This window comes from Scleropages formosus, chromosome 6 (genome assembly GCF_900964775.1).
Source record: "Scleropages formosus chromosome 6, fSclFor1.1, whole genome shotgun sequence".
Taxonomy (NCBI): Eukaryota; Metazoa; Chordata; class Actinopteri; order Osteoglossiformes; family Osteoglossidae; genus Scleropages; species Scleropages formosus.
In genome coordinates this window covers 22,459,178-22,479,518 of record NC_041811.1, presented here as the reverse complement: position 1 = coordinate 22,479,518, position 20,341 = coordinate 22,459,178, and the positions used below count along the sequence as shown (strand labels likewise).

The 20,341-nt window shown below is 41.0% G+C and overlaps 1 protein-coding gene across 1 annotated transcript in view; it reads right to left on the bottom strand.

Moving 5' to 3' along the window:
• The window catches only part of dab2ipb (DAB2 interacting protein b), a 238,349-nt gene that overhangs the window by 198,032 nt on the left and 19,976 nt on the right, over window positions 1–20,341 (bottom strand). Inside the window, exons 2-3 of the mRNA XM_029252910.1 lie at window positions 6,536–6,657; window positions 316–442 (exon numbers count right to left, since the gene is read on the bottom strand). Of these exons, the coding sequence (XP_029108743.1) occupies window positions 316–442; window positions 6,536–6,657 (249 nt within the window). The remainder of the gene's footprint in view (window positions 1–315; window positions 443–6,535; window positions 6,658–20,341) is intronic.

Genomic DNA, 20,341 nt, shown 5'->3' with positions numbered 1-20,341 from the left:
ATTTCATCATTTCACATTTTAATTACACTCCAAAAATTTTAACTGAGTCAGGGTTAGTCTTAAACTTGGCCCTCTCTTCATACCCAGTTTTGATTTTTACTGCTGGTCTCAGGATAAAACTTCAGGTATGATGAAAGCTCTACCCAGAGCTAAAGACACCTGACACAACTGGATTGAGGGATGCCTGGTGCACTTTGAGCACTCGGTTGTGGTTGCTCTTCACGGTGACAATCTGAGATTAATGGTCCGTTACCCATCCACACGAGAGCACCTAAAGTGGCAGACTCAGGGGCTGGTCAACGGAGTGCCACTCACCGCTCCCCGGGGACAAATCTTCCTGGTAGTCAGGGAGGTGGCTCTCAGCTGGCACGCTGATGGTGCGCCGCAGCAGTCTTGTGCGGCTTGTCCCAGTCCGGGGGTCCTGCAGCAGGAAGGGGGGAGCCTGGGTTGGGGGAGCAATGAGGAACAGATGCAGAGATAAATAAAAAAAGACAAACATAGCATGAGCAAAATGAGTAGTAAATCGTAACATTTTGGTCGGCAAACTTGTCGGTGTCAGAAAATGTAATCACAGTACATTGGGGTGAATCCTAGTCACCTTCTTTGGCACGTCATATTGCAGAAAACCTCAATCTTACAGCAGGCTTATCAAAATGTGTTCCTGATTCTTTTAACCAAGGTATCTCGTAATTTTGCCCATTCATACAGTAGTTCTGGAGCAAATCAAGTTACATTTGCATTATTAATTTAGCTGATGCTTTCTCCAAAATGACTAACAGCATTCATCTACTTACAGTGATTTACACATTGCACAGCAATTTTTATTGGCACAAGTAAGGGTTAATACCTTGCTCAAAGCTAGTGCACAAGGAAAGGGTTTTGAACCTGGGTTAATTTTAGGTGAGGCAGCAGCTCTAGCTACACCACCTGTTGCTACTACAATAGGAAAAGAAAGAACCATACACAGAATATGTTTCTATAGAGACATCAGATTCAAGACACTGCTGCCAGTGGGTTGTAAACCTATGCCTCCAAAGAGATTGGAAAGCAAATCCAGGGTCTTAGACTGCTTGGGCACACAAAGTTACATATCTTGCTGCAGGGTATACCTATAGTATAACTGAATCGACAGCCTTCAGATTACAAGTCCATGTCCTTATTCACAGTACTGTCAACTGCTTCAATCCCGAGCAGCTTTCACATCCTCAACAGTAGAGGAGGTGCACCAATTCAAGGTTTAAAACCAAAGCATCTTACTGTAAATGCAATTCAAAGACCTCCCAGCCACACACACACCAGACTATTTGTCAGTTGACCTTGCCTTTTTCCAGTGACCAAGCCAATGTGCTCTTTTTTAATCCCCTGAAGAGTTACTGTTCTTGACACCGTAGATAAAATGAGCCTGGAAGGACCAGAGTTTACATGATTCATTCAGCAGTCAAGGACGCAATGGATTCCCTTTAACTCTGTGCATCGACCGGAAGATGAATGTCTGGGCTAAATATAAATTAAAATTAGAAGCATCAAAGGCATGGCTGCGCTAGGAGGTCAGTATGAGGAGATGCTGAGTGGTGGTCTTTACCAGCCTAAGCCGTACTGACTCTGCCCCAGCTGGCGTTAAGGGGTAAAGATGTGGTGCTCGATGAGACATAATTGCTTGTTTAACTGCTTGCTAAGGCCTTGGTCAACACTCAGCCCTTGTTTCAACATTATCTATAGAACTTCTGTGAAGACACCTTCCGCAATTACTTAATTGGGTTCTGATGCAGGTAATAACTCAGAGCAGCGGTTTCTATGGGCTGGGCTGGACTGGGGCAAGGCAGAGGAATTCTGGGTGATTAACCTGTGACTAGTAAGATGGAAGGGCTTCAAATAGTACTGTTGCAAAAAACTGCTTATCCAGTCTTTGCCGAGGAAAGACCCAAAGTACCACACCACATTCCTGCACTGGTAGTCAAAACTAAAGAATAAATAAACAATATGCTTCAACCATTTTTAAAAATTGCTTCTGTCTCTTTAGATTCATAAGGTGATCATTTGCCATTACACCAATACAGCCTGTGCATGTCGATGATGATCATACCCGAGTGTAAACCGTGTGCACAACCAATCGCTAAAATTGCAGCATTCAAATACCTCCTGTTTAGTACAGGAAGCAATAAGTAGAGAAACAAAGAGAGTTTTGTGCATTAAGTACATTCGCAATGTCATCCCCTGGCAAATTACACACATTCTTTCAGCCTTGTTCACAATGCACCCATTGCTTAGAGAATCTGGAAGAGCAAAAAATAATTACATAAATGACCAAGCCTAATCACCACAGTGACAATAATGAATACTGCTTTGTGTGGACTAAAGGGATTTCAGGGGACAACAAGGCAAATTCTATGCAAATCCTGCTTAATCATAACTTGTCTGACTTTGAACATGACTCAGTGATTGATTTCCAAGTATACTCAAATAAATAAGGTTAAATCCATAATTAACAGCTTCAGGTAAGTCTGGATTTATACATTCAGCTGAGCCAAAGTGGAATCAAACCTTGACCAATGCCTTATTAATATTAGCTATCCAAGATGATGAAAATCTGCTAAAAATTAATTTTTATTTAAAATATATCAGTACAACTGTGATATACTTTAAAGTCAAATTTTATCAACTTGTCCAAATCCAGGCCATGGTGTTCTGGAGACAATCCCAAAAGCACAGGGCATGAGAAAAAATACATCGTGGACAGGGCACCGGTCCATTGCAGGGACGTCTCATACACACAGACAGACGAGACACGCAGTGCAGGCGATGTGGTCACTGATTCACCAGAAACACGGCATTGGAAAGGATGAAGAAAGCCCGATGGCCCAGAGAAAACACACGAGAACGTAGGGAAAACATGCTAACTCCATACAAACAGAGCCAAATTTAAACTCACAGCCCCAGAGCTGAAAGGCACCATGCAATCCTGTGTTTTAACATGAGAAATGGCCATAAAATATAGCTCTTAAAGTATTTTTAAAAGACTGTATGGAAGACTCAGAAGTCAGAAAGTTAAGTTATGCATAGTACTGAAACAAACTCTATTGTAACATCTGGCTTCATTTTCACCATGCCTGCTTTATTTATAGTCATTGTTGTTTTTAATATTTTCGCTATTTTGTAGATGTCTTTATCAAGGCAACTTGCAGTATCTGAATACAAAAAAAAATAATAACAATCACATAGTACTTGCACAATGACTGCAATCTCATGATTTATAAGATAATGTTTTACACTGCAGCTAGTAGAACATCAACCTATTAACAAAATGTACGTATTAACAAGATCACAGCAAGACAGACAGCGAGCTGAAGGCTGTAGAATGTCTCAGCAGAGGTGAGGCTAAGCAGTCAAGTGGTGCGAAGTGGTGAATGTTCCAGGAGGCGCTTGGAGGTCGGGAGACTGGGAAGAAAGGTGATGTTGAGGAGAAGCTCATTCCTTTTCAGCTTCGGAGAGAAAACGAGTGATCCCCTCAAGTCCATCTGTCTAGAGGAGGCACGGAGCAGGCAGCCAGAGAGAACAGAGGTTTTGTGGAGCAAGGCAGGGAGGAACAACATGCTGAGATACTGGAGGTAATGAGGGCAGAGCCATGCACAGAGCTGTTGGTCACACTGAGAGTCTCAGACTGGATCCTTGCAGCAATATGAAGCCAGCGGAGAGACTGAAGCTGCGAACCACTGAAGTGTAGCATAAACAGCACACAGAACACGAGCAGCAGCATTCTGGATGAGTGGGAGAGGAGGGAAGGGAGAAGCAGGAGGCACACTCTATGTGCTTTGTCACAGATCATCTACAGGGATGCTTTGTGGTTAAAACCAGCATTTACTCTTAAGAAAAATGGGAAGAAATAATAAAAAAAAAAAAAATCTCCTCTCCGGCTGATAAAATATGCATCAGGAAACAGGAGAAAATTGGGTTGGCGGCCAGTTCGTCCTGCTCGGTTCGATGCCCTTCTCGGGAGGAACCGGGGCATACCCTGATGGAAAATAATTCCAAACCCTGTTTTAAATATAAATTGAATAATAAAAAATAAAGAAAATCATGACAGCAGCAAGTTGTGAAAAGTCCGTGTCGTCTCTGGCTCATCCACAGCACCGTCCTTTCCCTTTTAAGGTACGAAAACCCATGTCCTTAGGACAAATTGCCTTTTCCTTGCAACCTCCCGACTTCCTTCAGATAATGGAGAGGGAGTATTTCTAATTGCTGTTCACTTAATTTCTCTAAGCTCCAGGGACCAACACTGAATTTTAATTATATCCCCAACAGTTAAGTCTATTCAGTACATGTAACTGAATTAGTTAGGAACTGACGTTTCTCACTCTGCACCAGTTAGATGTTTCGCGCTGGAGCTGCAGTGACAGTCTGAGTGTGTTCTGTAGTACGGCTTGCTGCCGTTCTTTCTTTCTTCCTCTGTGCTTCTCGTGTGTGATCCGGATCACGGCCACAGACTGTGACGATAGAGATGTGCAAATGCGTTACAGATGTTCTTGCTGCCTGGGGGTCGCCTGCTTGGCCATAGAAAAAATTGCCAAGGGGCCAATCTGTCTCCTGTCAGTGGCACAGTGGATGGGATTCTTCTACGTCAGCACGTTGAGGGAACGCTAAGTAGGTGCTGGAACGTTTCTGTGGTCGTCAGCTCTTCGCTGGAACAGTCATTAAAACAGCACTGTGCTCCGTGCTGCTTTCAGCCTTAGTAGTTCAACGACATCTGGATTCAAGCAGAATGGCACCAGCTATAAGAGCCCTTTCCGCATAGTATGCCTGATCTGTATTTACCACTTTAACTCCTTCATAAATCTCAGCATCTCTTCTCAGTGCCTTACTGGGAAGGAAATCAATCAGCTGAAACTAAAGAGCTCGAAAAGCTGAGTCTGGTGGACCTAGAATTCTGAGACCTCCTTCCTTCTTTCCCTCCCTCCCTCCCTCCAGCCTGAACGCAAACCACTGTCCTCCTTTTGCTGGGAGCTTTCGCGTGAGCTGCTGGGAGGTGGCACAGCATCAAGCAGCTTTGACCAACAAATCAACACAATATCACACACCGGTATTTTTTCCATGGAGAAACTAATTACAAGAAAAGTACTGTCACTCCTGACAGAGATATAATATAACCTTCAAAGGCACTACATTTCCAGAACTGCATACACTGTAAATGGAACGATTCTGAAATTTCAATCTCCTGTCTGACTGCAGAGCAAAGGGTTTTCCTTCTATTTCTTTCACTGAATGAAAAATGTCAAAAGTGAGAGTGACAATAAAAAGGAGCTCCTTATTGAAACAAATATGCTCTAAAGATCTGCAGTTTTCTTGCAGTAAGCCCAGTTAGGCAGTTTCTCGGGTTGCCTGGGAACATTTGAATTATTACTTTAACATTAACATTTCTTTAGTAATATTCTGCATCTAGCCAAACTATATGTTATAGAGTCTAATATGAAATGTATCGAAGCTCACCTATGAAGAAATTCATACACGGCATGCCATATTTTGTTAAATGCAAGTAATTCTTGAATATGTCACACCCTGTGCCAAAGCATCCCACTTCTCCTGCATTGTATTAAGGTACTTGTCACATGACCTTGAAGCATTAGGGAAAAGCAGGGGTGGGTGAAGCAACTGTCTGCATTCAATGTTGCCAATCAGTCTGTATTCATGACACCCCACCTCAACCATCTTATCAGAAGGACGAATGCAGGCAATCAGCAATAAACTGAAATGATGTTTGAAGAGCACGTATCTGCGTCAGATAGTGAAGAGTGAAGGTGGGCGTGTGTGTGTGTGTGTGTGTGTGTGTGTGTGTGTGTGTGTGTGTGTGTGCGCTCTTATCAGGAACCCAACATCCTTTCTGAATGGCCAAAACACATTCATTGTTACGATGCATGGACAGAGGCAGAAGTATAAGATGTATAAACATCCACATCACAGGCTTCAAAAGGGTAAAATTATTGCCCTGACCCTAACCAGGACTTGCAACATAATAATCCCAGAAAGTGTTTACGGGAGGAATTTCAGGGTCAGGGGGGATTTTGCAGTCATGTCAGTATGATAAACTATGGCAATGAGGCAACATGGTCCTGGATTTATTTTACTAGCTAGCTCAGGAAAAGGAAGGTGGAAAGAAGAGGTAGGAGAAATGAGGAAAGAGGGGGAACGTGTAGGAGAGATGGGGAGAAACAATAACCAACCAAGAGCAGAGGATGAGGAAACAAGAACAGATATCAGAAAGGGATATGAAGGAGTCAATATGGATCCTGCTGTTACTTCATCTGCATGACTCAAGGAAAATATCCACATAATAGCTATAGAAATAATAATTTCAAATTTACCTCTACTGGTTTTAAACTTTAATCCTAACAGTGGGAACTTGGTCTTCCACCATACAGAGATTGCAACGTCAGACTGAAATTCCAGGTTGTGCATCACAGCGTGTCAGAGCATGTACAGGAATACCTGATGGATGAAAAATTGTTACATTTTTTTTTTTCCAGGTGCAGAGAGAAATAAATACCTTTTCTTTGTTCAGTAAAAGCAGCTGACAGTCAGTGACTATGCAGAACTTGGGGTTCCACAGAGTTGACTCAGTAAAGGGGTGACCACAAGACATCCAGTGAGTCGGCTGTCCCGTCATGTCTGCAAGGAGAAAAAACAGAGGAACGTTTAATGGTAAAATAACACTGAGGAAGCTGACTTAAAACCATCCATCCATCATCATTAACCACCTGTCCAGCGTAGGGTTGCGGTGTTCTGGAGTGTGTAGTAAGGTACATACTTACGGGATGTCTCACACACACACTTCGGAGGTAAGAAACCAGAAGCACTCCAGAAGAAACCCACACAAACACAGGAAGAACCTTCACACTCCACACAGACTGAGCCAGATTTGAACCCATGTTGAAATCTACTGCCCAGAGGCACTTGAGTAAAAACCATCTCCTAAACACATCTATATGAGAAGGCACTACAAAATGTAACACAAAAACAACAGATAAACAAATTATGCAATACATAACAGATAAATGCAGTGCAACGCCAAAGGAGTAGCTGAAGACTAAGTAGTACAAAAGGGTCAGTGGTTTTCGGTTCAGTGAGCATTGAGTGGCTATACGAAAGGACCGCTGCACTGGTTATTCTGTATCAATCAGTTACCAAACTAATGTAAAACAGAGGCTGAAATAAGCTACTTTGACAAGTTTACAATCCAAACTTTTAAAATCACACACACACATTTTTGGAACCGCTTGTCCCATGCGGGGTCGTGGGGAGCCGGAGCCTAACCCAGCAACACAGGGCGTAAGGCCGGAGGGGGAGAGGACACACCCAGGACGGGACGCCAGTCCGTCACAAGGCACCCCAAGCGGGACTCGAACCCCAGACCCACTGGAAAGCAGGACCCGGTCCAACCCACTGCGCCACTGCGCCCACGACTTTTAAAATCATTATGTGGAAAAAACTGACCAACATAATTTGGATGGGGAACATGAGCTCTGTTAGTGTGAAGTCTTCAATTTGTGACTAATTTTCACATAACAAGACTAATACCTCTGGAAAACACGACTTGCAGAGACAGACAAATTAGTGTTACCCAGCATTGTATCATACTGTTAGATGTGACTGAAGGTGAAAATAATGGTGGGAAAAAATCTAAACCATATTGTATTAACAAATGAAGAAGGACGTGTGGGCTTACACATAAAAGAGTGCCATGCAGAAATCTGGATAAGCTGTCCCGAGAGGGCAACTCCTCTTAGAGCCTTTAAAAGGAGGGCTGTTGCTTTACAATAAAAAGACCTGGACTTAGATCCTACTTCCCACTGTAGCACCTATGAGCGAAGCACTTACTCTGAATGACTCAAGTAAAAATTAGAATTCTGTATGAATGAGTCAATCACTTTAAGTAGCTTAATATAAAAACTTAGTATTGAACGTCTCTTTCAAGAAAAGTGTCAGCTAAATGAAAACATCCATCACAACAGACACTCATGCAGTAATGAGAAGTTAGAACAGATCTATTTAACCCACTCCACTGTAGGGTTGTGGCCATAGAAATAACACAATTTTTTCTCGGCTCAAACTTTTATGAATGAAGGCAGCTATTTACCATCAAGAGTTTTTACGATCTCAGAGACACACACACACACACACACATTGTCTGAAACCACTTGTCCCAAGTGAGGTCACAGGGAGCCAGAGCCTAACCTGGCAACACAGGGCACAAGGCTGGAGGGGACACACCCAGGACGGGACACCAGTCCATCGCAAGGCACCCCAAGAAAGACTCGAACCCCAGACACGCCAGAGAGCGGGACCCAGCCAGACCTGCTACACCACCCGCCAGCTGGTTCTTGTTAACCTAACGCCTGCCCCACCGTGCACCTCCCAAGTTTTCATGATTTCTAGCTTTATTAGTATGACTGCATTTAGACGTATACAGTATCGCGTATGTTGCGTATTCTCCAAGGCGATAACCAAGATGGAAGTTTTCATTACAGAAAAAAAGCCATTTATCCTACCATGACAATAACACACACAAGAGGCCAGAAACAATGAGTTCAGTGGTTTAACCCAGTTGGAAAATAGCAGCAAGTTCTGTCCTATTACCTTCAGTTAAAATTGGACTCATGCACATTCTGTCAAGACGCCAGACAAGAATGAGTGGTTTCAAAAGACTAGGCCCCCTGACTCTGCTGATAAGAAGCTAAAATGCTTACATTACAAAGTCAAAGCAACATAAAGGAGCATTCTAGAAAATCAGTTTAAGAAGAAGAAAGCTATCCCGAGTCAGATCCCATTAACATTATGCACATTAGCTGAATTGTCGATGTCGTTTACACTTGGGAAAAACACTTGTTAGCTCATTCAATCATTGACCTTAGCCAGCCTAAACACTGTTAATATAGAATTCCAAAGGAAGCACAAGTACATTAGGGCAAAATTGTTTCCGCCTTATTGCCACTTCTCCTGCTGAAATCAGACGCTTTGTCTGTTGTTATGCGTCAAGCACAAGATCACCTGCTAGAGGCAAAACGTCTGGGTATTTTTCATCAATCAGCTGTTATGACTTTGATATGAAGTGAAATATCCTTATGATAATAAGAAAATACCCTTGAGGCAATAAACAAGAATGACAAGAAACCATAAATAATGCCTCTGTGATAGCACACAGAAAGCTCTCAGAACAGAAATAAGAAATTAAGTGAATTTTGCAAAATTTCATTTCCCCAGTAACTTTTTTTTTTATGTGCATTATAGATGGGGATCTAAACTGTTGATATAAAAAGTCACCCATACTATAGTGAGTTCTCTAGGACTTGACAGGCCAATACTTTAAGATGTCTACCTGGTTGGTGGTGCTACCTCTTGTAATGTTTCAGGATGAAGGCACATTCTGAAGATATATAAAATATATATTTTATATAGAGTACATATATATACAAACAGACACACACATATATAATTAAAAAAAAAAAAAAAAAAAAACAAGGATTACACAAGCCAGGACATTGATAGCACAGCTGGAAGCAAGAAATTATCTTGCAGAAGTGAGAAGTCACTAACAGAACAGCAGTATGCTATAGTTATGGGATACCGAGTCATAATGTAAGGAACCTGAGACCCATTCATTCTTTAAGACATCAGTGGTAGTAATAAAAACAACAGACCCAGTCCTTAGCTATGTCATACTCAAATTTCTAAGCTCAGCAATGTAAACTGAAAGCTTCCAACAGTGACATCCAAAGTGCATTTAAACACAGAAATGGCTTTCGGAACTGACACTTGCGACAGAACATGCCAGCAAACCTTTTTTTTTAAATTTAAAAAATATATTTTTGACAGTATACTTTGTAAATACAGTAAAAATACAGTACACTTTGTAAAGATACAGTACACTGAAAATACAGCATACTCTGTGAACTGTAAATTGAAAACAGAGTATAATTTGAACTGTGCATATATACATACATACATATACAGTATATTTGATTGATATTTGCAAGGTATACTGTTTTTTCAATGTACATTTACATTTATTCATTTAGCAGCAGGGAGGATTGGCACATCATCTCACTGTGAGACAAAAGTGCTATTTGCTGCACCACCGTGCAATGTACTGTATACAGTACACAGCTCAACTGAAATCTGTGCATCTCAGAAATCCAAACTAATTATACAAACTAGAAGCGACAGTAAATATGGAACCACAAGGCTGGCAGATAATCTCAAACTCAACAGGTTCTCTCTATCACTCCCAGTCACCAAAAATCAGCCTGAACAGGTTTGGAGCGTTTAATTTACAGCATCTTCTCTAGAAGGAGGAGGTAACTCCCCATTACTGGGAGACAAGGACTCGTTTTGGAATCTCCTGAAATCCAGCCCTGTATCACTGGCTTGCATGGTACTAACACAGATTAAAAAACAAAGCAAAGAAATTACATATTACTATAAATTCCACTCGAATGTCATCTACAATACTTTCGGAAAAAATAACTTCCTCTAGTAAATAACTATGTGCAGCTGTTGGCCGATACCGGAAATCACATTCATGCTAAAGGTGATCGGAAAGAGTCCTTCTGAACAACGCACTAGTCGATCAAAAAAAAAAATCTACTTCCATGCTGATCATATGGCTACTTCAGAAGAATGACCCAGTTCTCTAGCTGGCTAACATGTAGCTTAATGAACTCCCTTGGGAACTTCTTTAGGGGGAAAAAAAAAAAAAAACTGCAGCAATGTAAATAACAAAGCCTGCGATGAGAACGCAGATGCACAGAAAGATGTGGAAAATCATTTCTCTCAGCAGCCACTACATATATCCTTTTTCTCTGCCAGTCTCACAACAGGTCTGCTTTGAATACACATCCAGTGGAAATTAAATATGCATGCATTTGCATGGCCAATTCCCACACACACATTTTCAGAACCGCTTGTCCCATACGGGGTCACGGGGAACCGGAGCCTACCCGGCAACACAGGGCGTAAGGCCGGAGGGGGAAGGGGACACACCCAGGACGGGACGCCAGTCCGCCGCAAGGCACCCCAAGCGGGACTTGAACCCCAGACCCACCGGAGAGCAGGACTGCGGTCCAACCCACTGCGCCACCGCACCCCTGGCCAATTCCCATTTTGCAAAATTAAAAATCGGAAAAGTGAGATATGTTAAGTGTAGACAGAAAAATATCTCTCAACATTTTTCCTTTTTTGCAACTCCTTAGAAACTGTCGTGGAATTATGATTTGCATCCCTTAGCGATGTGATTCTAAAAGGCATTCTGGTGGTTCAGAATTTGTGAACCAAACATCTTTTACTGGCAAAACATTAACTCTTTTAATGATGAACACTGTTGGGAAAATAATGCATCATCACCATTTCCTCCCTCCCTCAATGACAAGCAGTGATAATTGCTTGCCTTGATGGGTGCACTCATCACTTAGGCTGTCAGTTATGTCACCTTGATCATGGGGCTCACACTGTGGACCACCTAACACGTCATCTGGATGGTAATGTGGTAGCACAATCCATCAAAGCACCAGCATATGATGAGCACAGTTACGATAGGTCGGCAACCGTGCATTGGAACTGGCTCCGTCCAGGAATGAGCCTCAGCTATGGGATCAGTGCCAGTTCCATCAAATGAATCAGAACTGAAATCAAATGTCAGAAGCTGTCAGTCAGTGGGTCACATGTGCAGCAAGCTTCTCCAAGCCTATTACACTGGCTCAGAAAAAATGAATAATTCCTAAAAATCTATCCCTGGCTCCAGTACAACCTCACAAACACCAGCACTGTTTAGTAGTGAATTAAACCGAAAGCCTCCAGCATCTTAACCTCCTGACCTCCCTGCTGGAAAACAAGTAACCACACATAACTTCTTCAAAAGTATAAAAGTGCATCATGTAACGCCCATATAATAAACATGTAGCTGGCAGTAGGCTGAAACCTAGCTTCAGCAGCAGTAATAGTCATCTCTGGGCTGCAAGTGTACCCACAATGGAGTACGTACATGTGGCCGGTTGTTTCAAGGGCTGAACGGGGACTGCCTTTGCAATTTTGACAACACCAAACACTGTCACAATGCATTACTGCCTGCGACTGCTGACTTCCCAGGCCCTGATGACTGACATTTACAAAGTGGAATTACTGTAATCAAGCTGGAATTCATTATGCTTACTATAAATAACATTGCAGCAGACACACACAATTCGCAATGACATCTCTCATAGACAGCCAGTAGATAGATATTTTCCTCTAGATGCTGGTAACAGCATAACAGTGTCTTCTCAGCCTGGAGACACTAATTGTTTTTAATGAACGCAATTCTGTAGAGTAAACCGACAGGCTACCCAGCGTTTAGCGTATAAAACTTCTTCAAGTCATTATTCGAGAAAGCCTAACATGTGGTTATTGTGCTAACAACAAACCAACTGTAGTTTCCTGTGTCACGTCTGAACGGTAATGATATCAGACTGTGGCGGTGTGTAGGTGGGTCATCTAAATGACAGATAATACCCCAAAAAATTGGATTTGCATTAATTTAAGGCCCCTAATGTGCAACACACTTACTAAAACAGACATTCTTACTAAAATTTAAAAGCAAGTAAAACAAAAAAACTGAAACAAAATAGTTCTCGTGTATTTTATGAGCAGATATTTACATTTTAGATTGTGCCTTTTTGCAAATAAGCTACAAAAATCAAGTTTACGTGCTCGATGCAAAATCTGACAATTTGTGAAATCATTTGAATCGTACAAAATTCATGCATTTTAGCTATTAATGATGTTTTCATTAATATTTCTATTTAACATTTCTTTGTGTGGAATTTTGGTTCAAGGCTTCAAAATTTCATAGACATACATTACCGAATAGATGTCAGTTGTACTTAAGCCACAATACTGTGGAAGAGCAGCATCTTAAATTGTGTACCGCCATTAAAGTCACACACTAATGAGAACCGTGAAACAAGCCTATTCGCATAAACAATGATCCTTAAAATATGGCTCCTAGTAACTGGCCTTCAATCACATCTTTGTGCTCCTGAAGTGACCACATGAAACGAGTGATGAGTTTGTATAGTTGCCAGAACAGGCCTCTTATCACCAGACAACCATATGCTGGAGGACAGCGGCTACGAGAGTGGGTTTCCTAACACAGCATCGCTCCGTTTCGAGAGGAATCGCACAAAACTGACCTGCGTCACAAATGAGAGCCAAACGCTCATTGGTTCAAGTCCTTGAAATTGTCTGTAATGGGAGGCTCATTCGCGTCAGCATTCTCATTAAGGAAAAATACATCATAAGGGTATAAAATTAAAACGAAATGTAAATGGAACCATAACAATGTTGCAGGGCAAATCGGATCAACAGTACGAGAAGATGAAGGACTTTCTGCAACACGGACTGTGATTGTAACAGATCTGAAATTCATTTAACTAATACACAAGCGGTTAAACACACAAGAAAACTTTTATTACAATCTGTTACTTTTCTCAGATTTTTAAAATTGTTTATTTAACAGTTTTTTCTTCTTATATACATTCTAGTATTTTCTTTGTTGCAGAGTAAAAGATACCACTGTTTGAGTGCCAAGCAGTTGGCACTAAGAATATGACTGTGGGACCCCTTCATCCAGTTCACCTGCACAGTGTTGACAACTTTACAAAGGTGACTGTGGAGAAACGGTATTTTTATTTTACAGCAATTTGAAATTTTAATGCAGCTCAATATTAGTAAACTTGTTATAATCAAAAAAAGTTGTTTTTTTTTTCTTCAATGTATCATGCCTACATGCAAGACTGTTACAGAATCTAACCAGTAAACAAACTGAGAGATGTCTGTATCTTTTGACAATGGTCACATTGCGTTAATCTGTCAAATGTCAGTATTCATTAGAAGGTTGTGGAGATTAGCGATTTTTTTCCTTCTTCTTTTTTCCTTTTCTTCTTCTTCTTATTATTATTATTATTTCCATTTTTGTACCTAACCAGTGAATAAACCAAGGGACATATGCATTAAGATTTTCTTGGTAAAAGTGACTTTGGAGTTACAAAGTCAGTTCCATTTGTGTTTGTAAGATGAGGGGTCAACATACCCAAATTATCTTGTGCTATTTTATTGAGAACCACTACCAACAGGTAGCAAAGAGCCTAGTCCCGTTGTCATACGTTTACACTTATTTATTTACAAAATACATTTCATTTTCTAATGTAAAACCTTTGTCAAAGCCAGTACCCTTGGGCAAGGAAGTAACCCAAAAGTCCTCTGGTGAAAATTACCAAGCTGTGCAATGGGGCAAATAATTAAAAAGATCAAATGCACCACTTTGCAATGTTTCCATGGCCTTTGGGTAGGGATCTTTCCATCGATCTGTTATTATGGGAGGATGAAACTGGGAGCTGAAAACCCAAATTATCGACAAGCACTTCACGGAAACATGACACCTTTAACTTTTAACTTTTAAAAGGAACTTCCCCGGAAAAGACACGGCAAAGGTTTTACTTCAAGGTCGTGTGTTTGCTCGGCTCTCTCCGCTCACCCGCAAAGACAGACCCTTAGGAACCAGGGATGGGAATCACTGAAGAAGTCTGCAATATTGCTGAGAAATGTGGAGCACCGTGATGGTTGACAGCCGTTTTACTTTGTGAGTCAACAATAAAACATGGCACAAAGGATGCGCTGTCAAAGCAACTGTGCGCAGAGCTATACGGGGCGGCTATACACTTCAGTTTACGTTCTACTTGGCCCACACTGGCGTTCAGAAAAAAGCATTTAAGTTCCAGTTAAATTTAAGTTGGCCCAGGGGACCTCGAGCCGAACCGCTCTTAGAAATGTGCAATATAGACGAAAAAGAACAATGAACTGAAACAGCAGAATGCAGGCAGGAAGAACAGAACGGCAGGGAGTACTTACAATAACGGCAGAAACCCCCCTCTGTAGACATTTATCGTTGCAGAATCAACACAAAATTGTACATGAAGTGCCCTAGAGCAAGGACACACACATAGACACGCAGAGCTTAGACTTGCTATTCACTTCATTTGTTTTAGCCTGCTCAAAATAAGTTTCAATCAACTTTTTAATTTGACCCTGAAGATATCAAAGCCTTCCAGTTTGCCAAAGCTGTGAGGCATGACACGGCATGTCACAGATATAATACCTTGCACGTTCACCTCGCTTGAACAACCAGAATCCATAAACAGCACCTTTGTATCATTCTTGGGCTGATATCAAACACGGCATTATATTACAAGTGCCGAAGAGCTGCAGATTTCAAGGCAACACATTTTTGTATTATTCTTCTCTAAATGCAGGGCTTGCAGACATTCAAATAAAAATTTAATCACATTTTCTTTTTATACACCACATCAGTTTAAGATCACTGTTGCATTTCACAGTTTTCTCTTGCTTTTTTAAAAGAAAATTATATTCACATAACAGTATATAATTATAATTAACCATATGGGGTCTTCTTGGCAAAGCAAATCACTTCACATTATCATAACATGCTCCTTAATGTGCAAACATAGACACAGACTGTGGCAGATGCTGTGCACCTGTTTGATTCTTCTCCCACAGAGATGTGATGCTGCAGAAGCACGCATGCAAATGGAATAGCCACTTGGGCTTAGAAACAGCAAAGACACGTTTGAGTGCTTGACTCAAAATAATACGACAACTTTCTGGGCATTTACCATTAACGCAGAAAGACTGTGTGTACACCTGATAAGACAGTAGCATTTTCCAGACACACATCTTGTACTAAGGTATTTATACATTGATTTATACATCCAGTGTATTCCTGTCTCAAATATGGAAAATGGGCAGCTACTGAACTCCTCCACATTATTTGCCAGCTAACAGTGTAAAACAAAATTTAAATTTAAAAAAAAAAAAAAAATAACATACATAAAATGTGTGCAAGACATTGAAACTAACTTGGTAGTTTCTGCATTTGAATTCGTGGCATTGTTCAGGCATCATTAATTCAAAATCACAACAGCCACAGTTGGCTGATTCCATTGTGGGGAATGATGTTGGAATATCAATAAAAATGTAGATTTCTGCAGACTGCCTTGATCTGACATAAAATCGTGATGCCAAGGGAAGTAATTATGATTTTTTTTTTTTTTAAAATTCACATAAAATTCTGCGCTCTTTCCATGCTATGGTATTTTGTGGGTACAGACTGGATTACAGTACAAGAAAAAGAAAATAATCAAGAAAACTACTGCATTTTGTACAGTCACTTTAGAACCAACTTTATAATGCAACTAAATGGTGACTAAATGATTACAATAACTTTTTTGTTTTAAAATCAGCCATTAAGATGTATTAAATTATCCTGTGAAATATTTATAAATGCTTTCATCAGTGACAGTGATATGCTTTCAATAAAAATATAAATAACTTAAAAAACAATTACATATATTTGGCATTTACACTAAATCACTTTCGTAACCAACTGTATAACTGGATTCCTTTGCGATGAAACAGATCCAGGTTAGCAATAACACATTTTTACTTATTTAGCCAACACTAAAAAGTGGATGTTTTTCAATGTGATTCAGACACACTACAGCTACTTAGAATTATTTACCAGTTTATACAACAGGGTATTACCATTATGCCACCTGTTGCTGTTGACAGCTGTGGTGCTGAATGGGTAAATAGCACCACTCCTTTTTTAAAAAAAAAAAAAAACATTGTGGTGTCTTTACCAAATAATGAAACCCTTTTTATTGGTATACATCCATGCAGCCTCTTGTCTTAGAAGTAGTGAACCAAAGTTTCCCGCAGTAAGTACGTTTCTGCTGTGCTTAAAATTACAGTCTGCTGCAACTGTCATCCCAGATTGAATCAGATGCCCACATTACTTTAACCAAACAGGCAAGTTTATACTACATCTTTGATCAACCATATGATCATTAAATGATGAAATATGTTATAAAGTCAAATACTGCTGATGTGTCAAATGTCCACTTTTATCTATATTGACTACAGTACATTTTTGGCACATATAGGACACTTTGGATATTTAAAGAGCCAGCTGGAGTCAGCTAAGAGAATGTCCTCTCTTCATTCCTCTCTTCAGATACAATTCCCATTGATATTTTCTCATTGAGTTGATGCTTTTCTCCAAAGTGACTTACAATGTTAAGTTACTTATAATTATTTACTCATTTACAGAATACGGCTGGGTAATTTTACCGGAGCGATTTAGGGTAAGTACCTCGCTCAAGGCTGCTACAGCTGGAGGTGGGATTCAAACCTTTGGGCTGAAAGGCAGCAGCTCTAACAACTGCGCTACCAGCTTCCCCCCTTCGCTTGGGTCATTCCTGTTTTTCTCAGTTTGCTTTCATGACTGAGATTACTTTAGCAGAGTAAGAGGCAGGACAGACATTAATGTATAAATAATGACAATCCTTTACAGTTGTAGGATTATTATATGTAAACAGAATAATTGCTTACCCAAATTCCCATTCATACAGACAGGACCCCTTTACAGATGTATTTCCACTTAAACGGAAAAGCAAGGGGTCTTTGGAGAGGAGCACTCCTCACACGTAGCGGTACGCTTTGCTTTTGCAATGAGAACTTCAGTCAGCAGACCTCAGTTCTCGCACCATTGGAGCGTGTGCTTCATGGTCCCTCTCTGTGCTGCGCGCTACACAATATGATTCAACTGGGATCGTGCACTCTGGCTCCCAGCGTAGCCATGGGCAACCCATAAACCCACTTTCGCCAGGCAATGAGAAAGAAGTGTGGCGGATTTCTCATTTCTGCACTTTTGCCCTTGTGCGCTTCCCCTTTCAGCACCCGTCTGGCTACATCCCTCGGTGTTTACGCCGACGGATGAAAATGCTGCACTACGAAACTTGCGAAATGCAGCAAAGGGTAATCAGGGAATAACAAAACTGAAAGACGAGGAAAAAAGTAAGAATACATTTTTCACAAGCAATAATTTAAGTGGATCTTTGTAAGATCCAAAAGCTACTTAATTATTTAAGCACACCAAGCAGGCTGTGTTCAAGCAGGATGGATATTTCTGCAAAGCAACATGTAGACACTGTCACACTTGTAACAGATGAACTGAGGTTACACGCTACACAAAGCCTTGCGTGCAGCAGACGCACGGAAAGCAGAAGAAACGGAGGGAAAAGGGGAGAAAAACAGGAGAAGAGGAAAAGCTGTTTACCTGCCAGGGAGTCAGAGGACATGCTGTTGTGCTTCTGCATCTCCTTCCAGGCTCCTTGTGTATACATGTGTATGTGTGCGCGAACGCGTCTCTCTGTGAATGCGTTCTAATGTAGGTTCCTCCACCGCACAGTGAGCGTCTCCCCAGAGCTGCGATGACACAAAAGTGGCGGCCACTTTACCGGAGGGGCTATCGTACCCCGTTCTCTGACCGCGCTGTACATCGCATGCGAGCTGGTACACACATATGAAGGAAATCAACAGCGGTGCGAGTGTGAGAGAGCAGGAGAGAGAGCGAGAACGAGCGAGAGAGGGAGAGAGCGAGAAGAACCGCTCAACACAGTTACACGCTTAGGCTTCGGTTGCTACCATGCCTTCCTTTCCACGTAACCTTGCCGTGCCGACTGAATGCTATAGCCTGCCTGCTCCTCGCAAGTCAGTGTGTGTGCATGCATTGTGGTCTCTCCCTCCGGGCTCCTCGTTCAGAATATTCCAGCGTGCCTAGATGAAAATTTCATTAAAATATCTCAAGCTGGAATGTCAACGCATCAGGCTTTCTCTTGCCTACAGTCCCTTTCGTGCCCTACTGTGGTTACAATAAACAGGGCTGTAAAGCATGTATCATTGGTCAACGTACTAAATTAAATGTACGTATTCAACCACACCACTGCTTCTGAAGATCAGTAGAACTTATACTATATATTTATATCTCATATTAAATTCGTAATTCTTTCTTGCCCTTCTTTACTTGGTTGACACCGTTTTGTGCATAGGGATTCTAGCAAGAAGCTCTTGACTTTCCTTGCTTGGAAGCGTTTTTCTTTAAATGCTAATTAAACCAAATGGAATTAAATGCATATATTTTTTATGATTCATCATCCTACTAAATATTTCTTCTGATGGTGTTAAACTCCAGATGATTTCAGCAGGGATACAGACTATTAGGTATATACAATGCACTTAAAAATAATAATCCTTTTACTGGGGCAGGTGGTAGCATACAGGTTACAGCTGCTCCCTTGACCTCGAAACACTCATGCTCAAATCCCACCTCCTAACGCCGTACCCTTGGGGAAGGTTCTTACCATTTTTACTGTAAAAATAACCCTGGTGTAGAATGGGTAAATTACTGTAAGCAGCTTAAAGCTGTAAGTCACTCTGGAGAAAAGCACAGGCTAAATGAATAAATAACTAATGCACATATACAGTCCAGTTTAGTACATCTTAATTTGATATTATTGTTATAACGTAGGGGCTGCAGTGGTGCAGCGGGTTTGGCCTGTGCCTGCTCTCTGGTCGGTCTGGGGTTCGAGTCCCACTCGGGGTGCCTTGCGACAGACCGGCATCCTGTTCTGGGTGTGTACCCTCCCCCTCTAGCCTTATGCCCCGTGTTGCCGAGTTAGGCTTCAGCTTGCCGTGACCCGGCTTAGGACAAGCAGTTTCAGGCAGTGTGTGTGTGTGTGTGTGTGTGTTATAATGTAGAAATAACAAAAAAAGATCCAGCATTCAATCACTCACTCATCTTTTTTGACATCTACTTCTATTTCACTTCTAGAAGGACCTGCAAAGCCAATTAATATAAGCAATTATATTAATATTCCTATTAATCGCTTTTGTTTTCTTAAAATTGCCTCCTTCACATAGACAACACTCCAAATATATTATCTATAGTGACTGAAAATAAAATGAATGATCTGCAACAGCCATCTAGATCGCTGAACTTAACCCACTTTGAAAACCTGAGGTCTCATCTGATGAGGCCTGTATAGAAGCACAGACCTACAGGTATGGTCTGCTGGATATGGAAAACTTCCACATGGAAAGATATGGAAAAGTTTCAAATGTTTTATCCAATTTATCTTGTTATAATTTCTGTGAATCACAACTGTTTGTTAAAAATATGCACAATAAAATGCTTGGATTTATTCAGCCACGCTATCACTCATTCTCAAAAATCTCAAACATTGAACACACATTATATGCTACTATTAAGAGAAAAAGTGTTTACACATTAAGATCAGTTCAGATTCATATATATTCCCATTTTCTGTACAGCGTGAATGCATGATTTTGTATGCATGTGATTCAAAAGGATAATCTGAATATTTTTCAGTATTTCTGAAACCCT